This window comes from Electrophorus electricus, chromosome 7, assembly GCF_041902795.1.
Source record: "Electrophorus electricus isolate QZ-2024a chromosome 7, ASM4190279v1, whole genome shotgun sequence".
Taxonomy (NCBI): Eukaryota; Metazoa; Chordata; class Actinopteri; order Gymnotiformes; family Gymnotidae; genus Electrophorus; species Electrophorus electricus.
Genome location: NC_137503.1, coordinates 28,604,745 through 28,621,663, shown reverse-complemented (window position 1 = coordinate 28,621,663; position 16,919 = coordinate 28,604,745). Strand labels below are relative to the sequence as shown.

The 16,919-nt window shown below is 42.0% G+C and overlaps 1 protein-coding gene across 2 annotated transcripts in view; it reads left to right on the top strand.

Moving 5' to 3' along the window:
* Positions 1-16,919, top strand: part of plcb4b (phospholipase C, beta 4b) — a 47,654-nt gene that overhangs the window by 609 nt on the left and 30,126 nt on the right. The window contains exons 2-4 of one of the 2 annotated variants that reach the window (XM_027029185.3): positions 1,956-1,994; positions 7,764-7,826; positions 15,573-15,670. In XM_027029185.3, the coding sequence (XP_026884986.2) occupies positions 15,587-15,670 (84 nt within the window). In that variant the 5' untranslated portion in view covers positions 1,956-1,994; positions 7,764-7,826; positions 15,573-15,586. Of the gene's footprint in view, positions 1-1,955; positions 1,995-7,763; positions 7,827-11,629; positions 12,334-15,572; positions 15,671-16,919 lie in introns of those variants that run through there. The other variant, XM_081717229.1, reaches the window with a different exon arrangement.

Sequence of the window (16,919 nt, the reverse complement as noted above, 5' to 3'; positions counted from 1 at the left end):
AGTGTCGCGCGCGCGGCTTCTGAAGAACGCATTGTTTTCCCATTGAAAAGCACGTGCGCAGCATTTGAGCTACTGTTTAAAAACTAGCTAGCTGCGCCGGTTAATTTCAAGTGGTTCTAGAATGGTTCAGAGTACTGACCGTTAGCCTCTGCGCTAGCTAGCTTGGTGCCTGTCAACTAGCAGTGACCACATTGCCAACAAACAGGATAGCTAGGCAGCACAATGAATACAAACATTATAATATTAACATTAGCAAACGCCAGAATGTTTACTATTTTAGTAGTGGGCCCAATCCAAATATTATTTGTTGTGTGTATTACTGTTTATAGCTGCGTACATGATTTTTAGTTTCTTTACCCAGTTTCAGACTGAGAATCAAGTCAGACAAAAACTGCCTATGAAAATCTGGAAATAAATAGCTCGATAGTTATGTGACTTACCAAAGGTGGTTTAAATGTCTAGCTAAACCTGTCATTGTGTATTAAATATTTAATTATAGCTACTCAGTCCACGTAGCTTGCTGTCCTCACTCTACCAGTGTTTTGTCCAAATGCACCCGCCAGGTCTATGCAAGAATTGTAGCTAGTTTCCAATATTGTTAATGGATTATGATTCTTTGCTAATAAAAATTGGCTCAAATGAAACGCAGTTGGAAGTGTCCGTTGTTAATTTTCAGATGGCTACAAATTGTCACATTAAACATATTAAAGCTCAGCCCTTCTCGATGGACCGGATTTGGCCGTAATCCTCTCGTACAGGTTTTTAGTACACCTGTCTAGAAAGGCGGTGGCAAATTTTCCTTAAATGGGCTTTTCATTTATACAAGTAATGCGGCATATATTAACATACAAGAACGGTTAACCGAATAAAAGATGGCACTAGATTCCGTTAGATTGCTAGCTATTTAGCAGGATATTTTAAGACGATAAATTTAGCCATTTTCGTTATTACCCTGTGTCGTCTATGGACAGTAGACATTGAGGTAGAAATGATGACTGAACAAACAGTTTTAAGTGACCAAATTTAGACTGATGAGAACACAGGAATTTTTATGATATTTTGAGTATACAGAGCTTCCCAATATAGGATAGAGCCTCCATGATACTGTATATAGTAAACTTATTGACGTGCTGACGAAGACCGGTAAAGGTTGGGATTTTCTATATGCGTGGCAGGTCCATAAACGCATATTAACGATTAAAACAGTTAGGAGCAAGATAATACGTTGTTGCAGGATCTGTTGACCGAGTGAACTTAAGTTCCTGTTTGTTTATTGTTATAGTACCGGGTCTGTTGTCAGGCAGCTGACCTGTGGCTTGTTGATCAGGCATTTCAGCCAGATAATTTAGAACTCATGCCTTCATAACTTAATATAGGACATTCGAATAAAAAAAAAACCATAGGACCCTCAAGAGTTTGATGCCATCTAGTAAAACTTGTGGCACTTTCTGTGATCAAAGAAATTATAAAAACTAAAGTATAATTTATCATATGTAATAAAAAGATTTTTGGGCAGGGGGGAATGAACATTGTGAATGCATTTTGTCTGTTCACATTTATATACCCACTTTGGGTAGGAACATGTCTAACTACATGCTACCTTCAAGGTTACTTATCACAATTTTTTTTCCAGTACCATAAATTTGAGGGACATTCTGTGTGTGTGGAATTGGCTGATAAAATTAAAATGAACAGAGGACTGAATTTGTGAATAAAGGCTTTGACAGACCCGTTAGATGGTTGAAGATATGCAGTATTTTGAACCTTTGACACACTGTTGCTTTTTGTGGAAAAGATTTATGATGCTGCCATTTCAAGTACATTATCTTTGACTGAAAAGCTGCCAAAATGTCCCTGAGTCTGTATCTGATTGGTATACAGATTGGGGCCTTTTGTTCAGTATTAAGTTTCCAGTGAATTCTTATTTGATTCAAATCTCTCTTATGTGTTCACAGAAAAAGATGCTGGTCTAACACTGACTTCATGCAGCACTGGTAAGTGGGTAACAACTCTCTTGTTGGGGGGGGTCTCTCCACTCAGTTCTTACCTTAAGTATTAAAAGGTGATTATGAATTGTAGTGTTTTTAAAGTAGCTTTCAGACTGTAGTCACTGTTATAAAAATTTGAATTGATTGAGGCAAGTGTGTGTGTGTGTGTGTGTGTGTGTGTGTGTGTGTGTGTGTGTGTGTGTGTGTGTGTGTGTGTGTGTGTGTGTGTGTGTGTGTGTGTGTGTGAGACTTTTTTTTTAATGCTATTTTATGCTTCTACCATCTTTTATAGAGTGTAAGTGCAACAGGTGTCTATGCTTGACCACCAGTGCAAAGCAAGGTTGTTTGACATCTGATTAGGATCACCTGGTGGAGTTTGTCAGTTAGAGGTGGCCTTAATAGCAAGTAAAAATATCTGCTGTTATGTCTTTTGAACTAGCATCTTCAAATGATTGCTTCATCAACAGGCATAGCAAAGCAATGAGCAGGTGGAATCTGAGAATTTTGCAGTGTCTATGGACATTGGACATTGCCACTGTTGATATGTAGCTGTGGGACAGTACCACTTGCATATGAATCAACTAAAAATAGAGCTTACATAGGTGGTTTTCAAAGCATCTTGAGGGATTTAATCCACTGCTTTTTGTGCGCCTTTTAATCTGCTATTTTCATCCGTTTTGGTACATTTACCAGCAAATTATTGTTGGTTTTATATATGGCTTTTTTTTTGTGGTTTGGATAAGATCGCTGAACTGAAAATCCTGACGGTGGCTGGTGTGAGGATATCCTTGGCTCTGCAGTGCCTCTCCACACTGTTGAATGGACACTCTGCCCTACACCTTGTTGAAGGCTCAGTTTCGCATACAAACAGCAAGGCCTTCGCAGTCTCTGTGATTTTAAGATGCTGCTGTAAAATGTGTCGGCTGCTGCACTACTGAGCTTGATGTATGTTTCCATGCTGTATGAGGCCACAATAATCACAAAGGCATATAAGCTCACATTTTACAGTATAGGATTTGGTGTACTGCCAGGCTGTGAAGGCCATGTCTGTTACTCTTCTGTACTTCTGCCAAATGTATTATTTTATAGCCATATAATCAGACTTTATTAATTACTAGAGAAACATACTATATTATATTGAGCACAGATTCACCTCTTCTTGAGGACCACTTAAAGTTTCAGAACTGGTGGTGGGTTTGTTTTAAGGTTTTTTGTTTGTTTTATTTTGTTTGTTTGATTTTCCTGATCACCACAAAGACACCTGAAAGTAAATGCTTGTGCATGTTTCAGTAGCTGGTGTACTGTACATAAAATAATAATTTACACCTGTGGCATAGTTGCAGAGCTTACGGAACCCTAGGCCAAGGAGAGTAGCTTAGTAAGCATTACCTTTAGGGTTTAGCCTAAGGCTTCTGTAACATGCACGACAGCATTCAGTTCAATACTGTTAGGCTGTAGTGATTTTGTGCTGCTTTGCAGTCTGGTAATATATTGTTGGTAAAATACATTCACACACAGGTTCATTCATTCATTACTTTTATTTTTGGAGATTTTTCTTTGTAACGGTGACACAAAATATCCCAGCATGTGCTGTTCAAAACTTGCCTCTATCTGGCAGCATAAAAGTCTACTAAACGAATGCTGTTCCTGGACTGCATATGTGAGTCTAAAAATACTTAGGAACAGTGCAAACCAAAAGCTATTATCTGCACTTTCTAATTCCATTCCCCCATTGGAAACACATCCCTCCGTTCAGATTCACTCAACCCGTGCCTCAAACCACTGGTGGGATTGCTACATGTGAACATAATTTGCACTTCCAATTAAACTGTCGACCTTTGTTCCATAACACAGAACATGACTCCTAAACGTGCTCACTTCTGGATCTGTTGTGCTCATTGTGTTGGAGTTGGAATATTTGTTGAGAACATGGAGTTTGATTAGCTCCTGAGCATGATGAACAGCACTTATGATGTTGATCAAGGCTTTCCTGATCAGGAAATAAACTGTGTGAATCTATCCTGTTCCAAAGCAGGGTTTGAATATCCAAAGCTGTTAATCAGTTAAAATTGCATGATGTGTAGATCTCAAAATGGCTTGTCCTCTGCGGTATGCTTAGCTAGCATTACTTCACAATGAAAACTAGCCAGGTACAAACTTGCTATGTGTTCACACTGTTAATTCTTCACCAAAACTTTATGCGGAAGTTATTAAAGTATTTGTAGATAACATGGAGCTGTGATTTAGGTTTCATAAAGCATCTTATTTTAAAGAGCAGCCACCTGCCTAACAAGATCACTATGTTGTTGAACTCCAAAATGGCAATCTCAAACCAATGGCAGCTGGACATTATTTGTATCTTTAAAGCTGAAGCTCACAGCACTGTTAGATTTTGACTTTAGCTGAAGATGCTGGAGATTAAGACTTGGACAAGCTAATCAGGAAACATGCATTTTATTTTTTTAAATTTTTTTTCTAGATAATAAAACATGAGATGGTCAGAGGACACTCTTGACGGTGACATTACTTGCAGCCTAATCACATTGGTTGTTAATTTTACTGCTGAATGATGGAAATGTCACGTCACACTCCACAGGGCAGGCTATTTCAGTAATTTGTGATCACACTATTTAATATAGAGCAAAGTAGTTTTACTGTATAGCCACCTGTCAAATGGTCACATGTGAAACTGATAAAAGAAACAGAAATTTTGACTGGTCAAGCACAGAAGCAAAAGCCTTTATTAGCATCACAACTGCCTCACAAAATTGGAGGTTCTCTAAACCGCTATATGTTGTGTGGGGCTCTTTCTACACAAGTGATTTGAAGCTCTGTTTGTTTAAATATTTATCCAGGTTGTATTCAGATCCATACCTGGAACAACTCTATTCACTTTGGGGTGGGAACGGTATAGCCCAGTGTTCAATTTCTAGTATAGTAGCTAGGTTGTTGGAACCATTGTTTTTCAAAATAACATTCTAGCTAAACACAAGGTTGTAATAATTAATGTCTCCATGTAAGGATTTTGTAGGTAGTAAGAATCAAAAAGATCTAAGGGAGACCTATAAGGAACTACCCCACACTTTGTCCAAGTACCCAGTATTTGGGCTCACCCTACAGTTGAAGTGACATTCAGACTCTGAGTGTGTTGGTGAGTTGACACAATATGAGAGAACTTCCTAACCAACAATTTAAAGCTTAAAACTTGCTTTAAAGTTAAAAACAAATTTCATAATGTATAAAAGAGAGATACCTAAGCAATTGCTTGCTCAAACTGTAGCCTCCACAGCTCAGGGGACATCAAATTAAGCCTACAACTTCTGCAAAAATGGTTGCCATAGCATCAGCACAAGACTGTTGCTAATTGGCTCAGCTCCATCAGCTTGATTGGTTAAGAGGCATGGAAAGAGAGTTCCCGCAGGACCAGCCAATCACGTGCGTCAATCAAGCTTTTGAGTAGTTCTAGTTTCCCAAAAGCACCATAACACAGTGATTATTGTTGTGTCATAAGGTGAGCTCCACACTGTACAACTACTGCTATGGTGTGACAGTCTGTACGAAGTTGAGATTTGTCACTGGCAATTGATTAGACACATTTATGCTTATACATTTTATCGCTTTAGTTCTTCACAGGCAACCTCTCTACCACCCCCCTCCCCCACACAAACACACACACACTCTACAGAGCCACACCCACTGCGTTTTATAGCATTTTTGACAGAGCTCTGTCATGTTTTAAGCAGTGTGTGGACCTTGGTCTGAGCAGGTAGAGGTGCCACCAAAGCATTTGCTAATGTGGCAGGGTAGAGCTCGTTAGCCCATGCTGAAGCTCTATATGGAATTAGATGGCGGGTGTCAGACCTTGTTTCTGTCACACAAGAGACGGGTGGTGTGACACTGGTCCCGGACACCCTGTCCTCCCCAGCTGCTCTCATGGAACAGGGACTCCGGCTGTGCAGCTTCTTCCTCAGGCTTTCTCTCTCTCTCTACTGTGGTCTCTCACTTTCTCCCCATTTTTTTTCTATTTTCTTTATTCTCTTTGTTGCCCTCTGTCACGCCCCTCCTTCTCCAATGTGCTCTCTCTCTCTCTCCCTTGCTGCCTCCCCCCTCTTGCAGTCATTTAAGCCTGTGTTCTTATAACAGTGACCCTCATACAGCACCTGTGAGAACTCCAGGGCTCTGTGCTCTCATCGCTCCTCACAGTCACCTTGTCTACAGCGATGACACTGTGTGAAGGTTGAATGCTAATTATTGTTGGACCCCAGAGGTGAATTACATGAGCAAAGCTCCAAGGTACCCTCATAACATCTTTCTGAGTTTATCAGCATGGTATCAGCCCCCATCACTAATAAACACTTGAAGGAGCTATATGAAGCCCTCCCTCCCAGTAGCATGCTCTGAAGCAGCAGTGAGGAATATGAAGGCGGGTATGTCAACACCTCTGCTGGGTTCAGGAAACGCCATTCACTCTTGAATTCCTCCCTCAACTCTGTCTGTAATTACAGCTTCTTAAAGATGCTTTGTTCATGATGATTTCTGCACCCTGTGTTATTTTTGGACTGTTTGATATTCGTACGTAATAAGTCTGGTTGTAGCAGCTGATCTTATAGGTGAATTGTGTTGGAGAAACATTCAAAGCTGTTTCAGGAAATTAATGTACAACAGCAGTTTGAGGAGGTAAAGGTGTTGTATTTTTCCATACCACAGCTCGTTGATGTCATAAATGAGTGTGACTTTAGGGATTATAGGCATTTTATCATCTGTTCTAATCTGGAGAATAATTGTAGCTAAACATGATGTTACTTGAAATGACAGCATTTATGGCTAAAAATAAATGCTGCTCATTATGAGGATTTGACTACCATATGGATCAAACGGCATAGTTTTGAACTGGTGGTTTAAATGGATCAGCTTTGTTCGTTGATTGCAGTGTCAATTTAGAAAAACTGGTGCATGTTTACTGCTTGGCGATGTGTAATCTGTATCTATTTTTAGAGAATAAATCATTACAGGTGATGCATTCTCTTGAGGTTGTCAAGGCTTTAATTTCATAGACATGTCCCCAGAGACAGAAGTTCTTCCCATGACAGCCATGGCTTGGTGCCATATTCCCACCAAGTTTAGTCCAGGGTCATGCCTACAGCATATGGTAATTACCTTTTATGGCACAAAACTCCGATTTCTGAAGAGCACTCAGAAGACTACTTCATTCTCTGAAACCGCTTGAGATGTTGAATGTAGCAAATTAAAGAGTGGTTGTGTTTGTACTGGTCTGTCAAATCCATCTGCCTGGCTATAAAATGTTTGTGGGGGGGTGGGGGGGCAGCACCGCTTAGGGAGGGTAACAAAGTGAAGAGCAGCTTGTTGAATGTGAGAGAGCAATAAATACTGAAGGTTTTTTTCCGTATCGTTTTAACTATAATATTATGGGACATCGGTCTTCTTTCGGTTTAAGGTGTTCAGCCACACCAAAACCCCCAGTGATTAATGAGCACCTACAGAATGGAATTGCATATTACAGGGTTGGTTAGCGTTCAGATGGACTTATATAAGCAAATTAGGTGTTACTGAAAACATTTTTGCTCTCTTGAAAACCAAACGTATAAGAGATGTGACTGTTGTTGCTTCCTGCTGTCTTGTATTGTTGGAAAACCTTTCATTTGCATTGTCCTTTTTTAGTTTTAACTTGCTTGCTTGCTTGCTTTGCTCTGTCTGTAAGTAATTAGTAATTAAAGCAGATAGTAATTACTTAACATTGTTTTACTGTGTTTGCAGAACATCACCTACTGCTGTCCTCGGCCCTGGAGCTGTCCCTGACGTGATTGCGGCATCTGTCTGGTATGACTGAAGTCACATCATATTTGAATTACCCCAGCATTCCTCTCAGAAGTACCAATCGCTGACAGTCTCACACATCCCCCTTGGCTGCAAAGCTGGGCAGAAGCGGCTCCTGTATCTGCTATAAAGAATCTGTCCAGCGGTGCTGAGACGCTGGGCAGAAGCGTCTTCCATCTCTGCTGTAAAGAAGCTGTGCAGCGGTGTTGAGCAGCTGATTGTGCCCTGCGGTCCCCAGTTATTTGTCCTCTCATATCGGAGTTTCGGCTGATATGCAGATAGTGTCTGACTGTCTTGTTTTTTGAGTCGTGACGCACACCAATATTTACTACATGGCACCTGTATTAAAGGTTGTTTAGCAAAAGGTTGTTTGGCAGCCTGCTGTTGGTGGCATATTCATGACTGCAGAGATAGATATGAGAGAGAGCAGATTAATGACACCGTTATGTAATGATGGTCATTATATACCAGTGCATATAAAAAAAAAAAATGTATTCCAAAAATGTTGCTTATAATTTAATACGGAGATCCATATTTTTCTGAACTGGTGTTTACAGTAGCACAGATAAAGGTGCAGTAAAAAATGGGGATTTATGATGTAATCCCTCACGCATTGTAAAATGCTATTAATCCATGTTATAAATAATGCCTTATTGGTATAATGTAAGCCTTTATAATTGCTTATGTACACATGATTATTAAAAGTCATTGCTTGTTGAGATACTATTTGTACTATTAAAAGGTTTTCTACAAGCAGACCAGGCAGTAATTCAAACAGATTTGCAAAGCTAGGGCATGGAGTTTGGTAATGCATCCAAGATCCACAGTTTTACCCAGGTGCTGGTAAATGATGAGGATAAACTGGAGCTCTTGGGAGATTCATATTATTTTGGTGTAGATTTCTTCTGAGTAGAAAACCCTCGAGTGAATAGGCCTTTATACACACTGGGCTCTCATTTGGACTGTAAAGTGCTACTAGGAGCCGTGTGCCGTAAGTCATCCTGTCTCAGCACAGCAGAGCAGTGGCTATTATGGCCTGCCTGTCCCCGGGAATAGGGTTACCATGGAGATGTATGGTGTCGGAGCAGAGCAACATCTGTGTGGTGTTTGTTTGTCAAGAAAGGGTTTCTCCCTCTAATAAAATAAATAGGGGGTGGGCCGCTGATCAAATGGAAGGGATCACAGCTCACCTCTGATGTCGAATCTACCTCACTTGCTTGGGGTCTTGTCAGGAGGCTTTGAGGTAATTGTGTATTTTGGAGAAATTACTTGAATTTTGTTTAGTTGTTTCATAAGCTTTTGCGTGTTTATATACACAGACAGACAGACAGACAGAGACACACACACATTATCAACTGAAGTTCTAGCACCTAAAAACATCGCATATCATCTGTACAAAGCAGCTATTCTCCAGCACCCTATTTCTTTCACCTGTTTTGTCTTTGGCCAGCTGGATTTTGGCCAGATGTGACTGTGTCAAAGGACTGCCTTTACTGTCTGGACAAATTGGGGAATTATTCAGCTCCAGTTGCCCTTTGCCTCCATGCCTCTGTATAAGGCAGTGTTCTCTTTCAGCAATTCAGAAAAAATGCATTCCCTTATTCTCTTCCTGTCTTTATCTGTAGGGGGTTAGTGAGGAATAGAAGTTATAATTTGTGTTCCTCATAGGTACATATTTGGGCAGAGAGATGATTGTGGATTGTGGCCCTTTCCTTTCCTCTCTCTCTCTCTTTCTCTCTCTCTCTCGCTCTCTCTCTCTCTCTCTCTCTCTCTCTCTCTCTCTGTGTGTCTGTCTGTCTGTCTGTCTCTCTCTCTTTGTCTCTCTCACTCACTGAAATGTGTTGTCTCCTCATCTCATAGACCTCCTCCCTTCCCAAACGCTCACATTCAACCCGGAAACAGTGCAAAGAAATCGGATAAAGCTGAAACAGGCTGTAACATTCCAAACTATTATTAGCCTAGCCTCCACAATAATATTCACTCCAAATATTGCTTTCTTCTAAGGCTTTAGGTGAAGGGCAACTGGTCTAAGACCCTAGAATGAACCTGCTAAGCTGAAACTGTGAATTCTCTTCTCTGCAGTTTTGGGTTAGCAGTGTAAGGAGGTCTGACAGTTGTCCCTTCTCTCTCTCTGTCTCTCTTGTGTTTTGACCATGTTTGGGCAAACCTGGCCTGGTGGAACCCGAGGCTGCGCATAGAAAGTGGGCTGAGGTGATCCCTTGCCCTGTTAATCTGCGGTAAAACACACCTCAGGCTGGTGCTCCAGTAAATCTGCTCTGCGCTTTATTTCAGCCCCAAACGCAAATCCTGAATGGACCTGCAGGAGTCATGGACATCATTAGCTGTGGAAGCTTTCATGGCGTTACTGTGATGGGTGGACATCTCCAGTCCTCAGCATGTAACATTTTCCACTGCTTTGCATCTTAGAAGCTTCTGGAATTCCTGATTGTGTTATTACCTCACACACAGACACGTCCTTCAAAACCTTTTCAATTCGAGGTTGGTGTTAAGTAATGGGGTTACTGTTGAGCAAAACAAATCCTTGGCTGTGCTTTGCTGAGTCATCAGAGGCAGGAGTGCCCCTTGGCACCCACTCGTGTGCTTTTAAATACGACGTATTACAGGATCGTAGGGGCCATTGAGTCCAACCATACCACCACTCATGATGCCCCTCTGTCTATCCACTTGATTTTAGCTAAAACATAGATGCCCTCATAAAACTGCTGGCAAAGCATGGCAGGTGAAGCCTTAACCTCAGTGTAGAATCCTCAATTACGCTGACACTCCAGACAAACAAACCCACACCCATGCTTCCGCAAGCACCAACACTAGCACACTGCTGCAACCACAGGCATCAACTTTGGTCTGTGCTGAAGAAAATCAAGAATAATCATTTTCAGCAGCTACAGCCTGGGAGGCACTGCAACCATTCATGTGTCTAACCATGCAGGTATGTTCATTTTATTTAGAGTTAAGAACTAAAACTTACTCAAACTCAGTATGGTGGCCACTCAGAGACTTCACTATGTCAGACAGCATTGTTATTCACAGCATGCCAAAGAGACATGTCACCACTGAACAACAGAAAGAATAGAACATATGAAGTACTGTCAGTATACATTGCCAGTGTTTACAAGGCTCTGTCTCAAGTTTAGAATTCCCAGCATGCCGTTCGCCTCTCAAATGGGTCCGTCCATGTGGGGTTCCTCAATGTGCGGACGAGTACAATGAGATGAATCTGTAACCCTAAGGGATAAGCCAAGCCTCACATGATGGAGATAAACAGTGGGCGGCCAGAACGAGGACTCTGGTATGGCGGGGTGGATTTTTCCCTATCCCCATGGGTTCAGTTGCCAAGTGGCTCAGTGTGCCCACCACTTCCTGACTTTGCCCATGTGCTACGCACACAGCCATGAAGTCATCAGCACAAGCCGGATCTTCATCCGTGCAAAAACACTGTTTACTCTGAAACACCCCCCAGGCTACCAGAAGTCATATCTATTTTCTTTCTCTCTCTCTCTCTCTCTCTCTCTCTCTCTCTCTCTTTTTCATTGAGCAGAAGCCAGTAATTGGGACATTGATTGGAGAGGCCTTTATACAGATAGTGCAAAAGGTATTTTTTGCAAAGTGAGTTTAGAGTGAGGACCGTTTTGAGCACAACTGTCCTGCTTTCCTGTTGCAGTGTGCCAGATGGCTATGTGCTTTGCCACTGGTAACACTTCATGACATCATTGTGGGGTGTTCTATCCCCTGGCGATGCTACTGTGATATTGTAGGAAAACATTAACCTTAAGTTAATGTAGTTGAAGCTAATGCTGTTTAGTAGTAATGTCATTTAACAATGTCATTTCTAACAGTGAGGTAACCAAATTAGTCTTTCATACTGTACGTCTTGCTGTTTGACTCATTACTGCTTTTCCCTTCAAACCCAGTAGTTTGTGTTTGCTTGTATGCACAGGTGTGGTCTACTTAGGCCATAAGGATACAAATAAGAACCATATTCTAAGGTGTTAAGACTACAGATGTTTGACTATTGACTTTTTCATCTAACATTACCATTAAGCTAATACTAGTGAAATTTAGTGATGATAAGTAAACTAGGGCTGCTTGTTTTCATTGTTGTACATTAAAAATGACTGTTATGTAGGTCTGTTTGTTTTTCACTTCTGTGAGCTCCTCACTGCACTGCCATTTAGAGCTACCTAATCTGGGACATTTGAAGCATGTGCGCATGCGTTGGGGTGTTTCTGTGTGCTTTAGAACAGGTTACGACTGGAAAGGTAAGGATGTATAAGCTTACTGTGGAGGAAGCTGGAGGTGTGTTTTTGTTTGCTGTGCTCCTGGCCAAGTGCCAGCATAGCTGCTAGTGTGCTGTTGAACAGACCTGCCACGCGTCCTACGCAAAGGAAAGGCTAGCACCCGCCACTCATGCTCCACCACCCAGTCACCACGCCGCAGAGTCACACACGGAGACGCTGGCTGTAGGGCTGGACTTCTCACACTTGCGCAGGTCTGTTAAATGTCTTTTTGTCAGGTGCAGGACCACAGATTGGTGACGTTCCTCAATCTGAAGGACCTGAGTTTTGCTAGGAGATCACAGACAAAACTGTTCCTGCTGGTCATGAAATTCTTACTGAGCATTAATACAGCTTGGGGGTTTTTTAGGTGAGGTTGGGGGAGGAATATTTGCTTGTTTGCTCATGACAAGCACCTGATAATGTGTGCATAGAGTGTCCATTACCCAAATATCACATTGCCACAATTCTGTGAGGCACTAGAAGGCTTTCTGTATTGCTGTATACTCTTACTGTTTTGCCTTAGGGCTTATCCCTTGTGGGCAGGAATGTTGTGTCACACAGTGCATAAATGACGGCAAGGGCCAGATCGTAAGTGGAAGCTTATTGTCTGGAGTTGGCAGGCGCTGGTGCAGCAGGAGTAACGGTTCCTCAGCTCCGTGCTTGGGTCTTTTCCCAGGGTTGCTTGGTGTGAGGCCATGTCCAGCAGAACTGGCTTCATTCTCTGAGTTCGGAGAGTTGTGCATCTGAACTGGAATCATCCTTCTCATCTTGAGGGGAAAAAAATGTTATAAACTGAGGTCATACGTTAACTTCAAGACAGTTAAATATTTATCTTGACTTGCTGTCTCAGCTCTGCAGTAAAACTCCAGATGAATTTTAGAACCACTGTTACTGCTTTACAGATATTACAATCACAATGACTAGTAAGCTACTATTATGTTATTACTCATTACAGTTTTATAATTGGGAATAGTTTTGTGGCATAAGCTTTGCACAGCATAAGTTCATTAATTACTTTGTATAACAAATGATGGCTGTTTATAGATGTACACTTGTTGAAATTGCAGCTGAGGTGTTTCTTCGATGACATGTCTCTTCCGCTCCTGTTTGAGAGGGTGATGATGAATGGCTGCAGAAATGAACCTAATAAAAGCACAGTAGGGATGAAAGTATTTTTGTAACTGAAACAAAAACCTTCTGAACAAAGTTCAGTGATAATTATGTTGCATTTCCAAATCATTACTCTTTCACTGAGAGATGTACGGCATTTTAGCATATGTCGCTGGGGCTGTGAATTCTCTGCATAGTGAAATGCATGAAAAGCCCTTTCATGCTACTTCAGCAGTGCTAGTGTGTGCTAACGAAGTCATGTTTAGGAGTTCAAGGTCTTACTAGGTGGAGTTCAGTTCTGCCCCCTCCCTGTTAAGTTATGCATGATTACCAGAGGTTTTCCCTAGTTCATCACAACAATAAGGGCTAGAATGCCTTTTATAGTATATCGTATACTGCTCCGTCAGTGCATAGCTTGCAAAATGTAAACATTTTGTCATCCATCTACTTATATTATGTGTGACTTCTGAAATCCAGCAGGCTCGTTAGGCTAATTTCCTGCAGGCTGTGAAGAGCAAGAGCCTTTTGGAATGCTGGTTGTATGCTGGAGCTGTGCTTTCACCTGCAAGGTCAGCTCGGAATTCCCTGTGCACCCCATACACATCTGAGCCCCTCAGTCCTTCAGCTGAGCGGCAAGAATGAAATCGGGGAGGACTGGTTATTTTCCCAGTGGCTGGCTTGAAATGGCAGGTACCAGGGGTCTGCACTACAGGCCGTATGCTCCTAGCACCCACTGTGTCATATGCTTTGAGCACTGAAGACAAACTAGTTGCTTTGAAGGATCCTTGTTTCCTCTGGCACATTGCATTGCAAAATGCTTAATTCTTGGATTTTGTCAAAAATCTGTATTGTGTTGTGCAATGTAATGTTTGTATGGATAGGCCCAAATATTAGTTTTCTCACTCAGTGGGTGCCTAACCCGGAGCCTTTTCCTGTTTAATATTAACCAGAATACATTGAACTTCTCATCCTAAACATTTAGCATTGTTCCAACATTGTAAATGTCATCAGCCATGTGGAATAGTCTGAAATTTCTTTGGAACATTGGGTTTTTTGCTGCATGGCTGCCCCTATGAGAGTGACATGAGGCTCTTCCTAATGTTCCTCTGTGGGGTGCTGCAGATGCTAATGGCAGTGTGTGGAGAAAGCTACGTTGTAGTGCTCGCTCGCTCTCTCGCGCTTTCTTTCTCTCGCTCTCTCCCCGTCTGCGCTGATCAGGTTCTCATGCCAGGTGGCTTATCTGTCTGGGTGAAATTTGTGAGGATCCTCTTTAGTCTGCCATTTAGCTCGCTCATCAATGAGCAACTATCGATTGAGAGCACTCCCCTTCCTGCCGAGCTCTGAATCAGACGTGAGATCCATTTCTGACATCACAGGCCATCACATCCACCTGCGTGTCCCCACCATTAAATGCCATTAAATGCAGTGTCTGTTGCCATCTTCAGAAGTGACTTGTGGGAGAAACACTGTCTATTGGCCCCATCTGTGATTGGTTATGGCAGTGAAGAAAACAAATCAACAACACATTTTTTCAGGAGAGTACTTAGACACAGGTGCACAATCTGTAACTAGAACACCAAGACTTCAAGATGGATATGGGTTTCATTCTTAGGATTAGCGAAGCTTTTGTCAAAGTGCTTTCACACAAAGTACTTATAAGGATGTGTTTTAATTTTGAGCTCCACACAAGGCCAACATTCAAGGTGTTGAAATGTGGCAGGCCGAGTGATAGAATGGAAAAGACATGACCTCTCTGTAGCATATTGAAAAGTTGTTAAAGCAGAAAATGACTACCGCATGATTTATCTTAAAAGGGTGCCTTTGCTTTCTTCCCGGTGAGTTATAGAAAAAAAAATGTAATATGAAAATCCAGTCAGTTTCCAGTCTTTGTGTTTTGAATGTGGCTTAGGCTTGCCACAGTCTGCCAAGTTGGCTTTCAGCACACTGCATGCATTATTTAAACATAGATGAATGTGATGGGCACACACTGCAGAGCAACCGTTGAACAAGGCCCCAGAAATCTTTAAACAAGAACAGCAGAAGTAACAGAGACCTTTCCCTGATGGCCAGAGAGCTGGCTATCTGATGAGGAGCTGAATTTGCAGAGATGCTGTGTACAGCACAGGGGGAGAGAGATGTACCTAGATAACCCCTCATGCTTTTGTCCTCGAGACACATTACTTACTCTGTTTCGCATCTTTGCCCTTTTTGCAGTTGGTTACGGTCGAACTATTGCACTTTACTGATCCATGTGTTTCCTGAAGAAGCCAGTGTTAGGTCATGTTTCCCCATCCCCTGCAGTGTGTGCCTCCCTCATGCTCCCTCTCTTTCTGCACCACAGGCCTGTGAGCAGCCATGACCAAGTTATACGAGTTCAACTGGCAGAAGCACGTCCCCGATTTCCTGCAGGAAGGTGCCGTGTTCGACCGATTTGACGAGGTAAATTCACACGTGATGTTCTTTGACTACTTACGGACAGTTCACTGCACTATAGGAAAAAAATTTTTGTTTTAACTTAAGCATGTGTCTGGGCAGCTGTGAAATTTTAAATTAATAAACAGAACAGTAATCTTATTTATAATCAGTTATTCAGAAATTCAGTTAACTCTAAATTTTTAAGCACTCTAGATATTTTTTTACTTTTTACCTGTAGTTAAAACGGCAAATATTTTTACTTTGTATAAATATAGGCAGTGCTTTAGTTCCACTCTGACGTATTATACCTCCTTCCTTCTCTAATGCGAGTGACTCTGTTTGCGTGGTCCGAAGCCTCTCCATGCTGAAGCCTCTCAGTGCTGACGCGTCTCATGGCTGAAGACTCTCACTGCCCATTGTAGAAAATCCTGTCATAGTGTTCCCAATACTCAGGCAGAACCCAAAGTTTTTCTTAGTCATTGTGAGGCCAAAGAGTCAGTGTGATCACATGCACACCAGACCATTATAGCCCTCAGCATCCCCAAACGTCCCTCTCGGTCTCAGAAGCATGACCGTGTCCCTTTTCCCTTGCCGGCCCTTCTTCTTTCCACCCTAATCGCATCACTTAAAGTGGGCTGCAGCGGTACCAGGCATCACTCAGCTCTCCCCATGAAGGACGAGGGTAAACGACCGGAGAGGGCCATTCATCCCAGTGTGACGAGCGAGAGACTTCAGCCCAGCTGTATTTCGTCCTCTCTGTAAAGCAATTCAGGCCAGGAAGGCCTTGGGCTGTATGTGTATGATCTATGTGAATTTTTGATTTAGGTCCAAGAGGGAGGCCACATCTTTGCCACAGTGTAGAAAAAGCTTAGGTCCTTCTTCGGTAACATGTTCAAGATTTAAACAGTCATTAACCCTGCCAGCACTTTACAAACCCATTTCGCCTGCCGCATTATAACGTTTTATAACACATGCTGGTTCTTGCACTTGGGAAGCCAGATGCACATCCTTCCATCCTGATGTGTAAGCATGCTCCAACACTCATCATTCACAGGTAGATAATTACATGCAGAGCTAAATAGTGCCTGAGTGAGCAGAACTGACAGGCAGCTCGGAGGATGTACTCTTCAACTGTAAGATCTTACTGCAACGCTGCTGCGCTCAGTTCAGTCATATCTTCAAATCTCGAGAATTATGTATGTGAAATCTGTGAATTGTGGAAAAATTGCAAACACCATACGGCATTGTTAACTGAATTTCCCTGCAGGGGTAC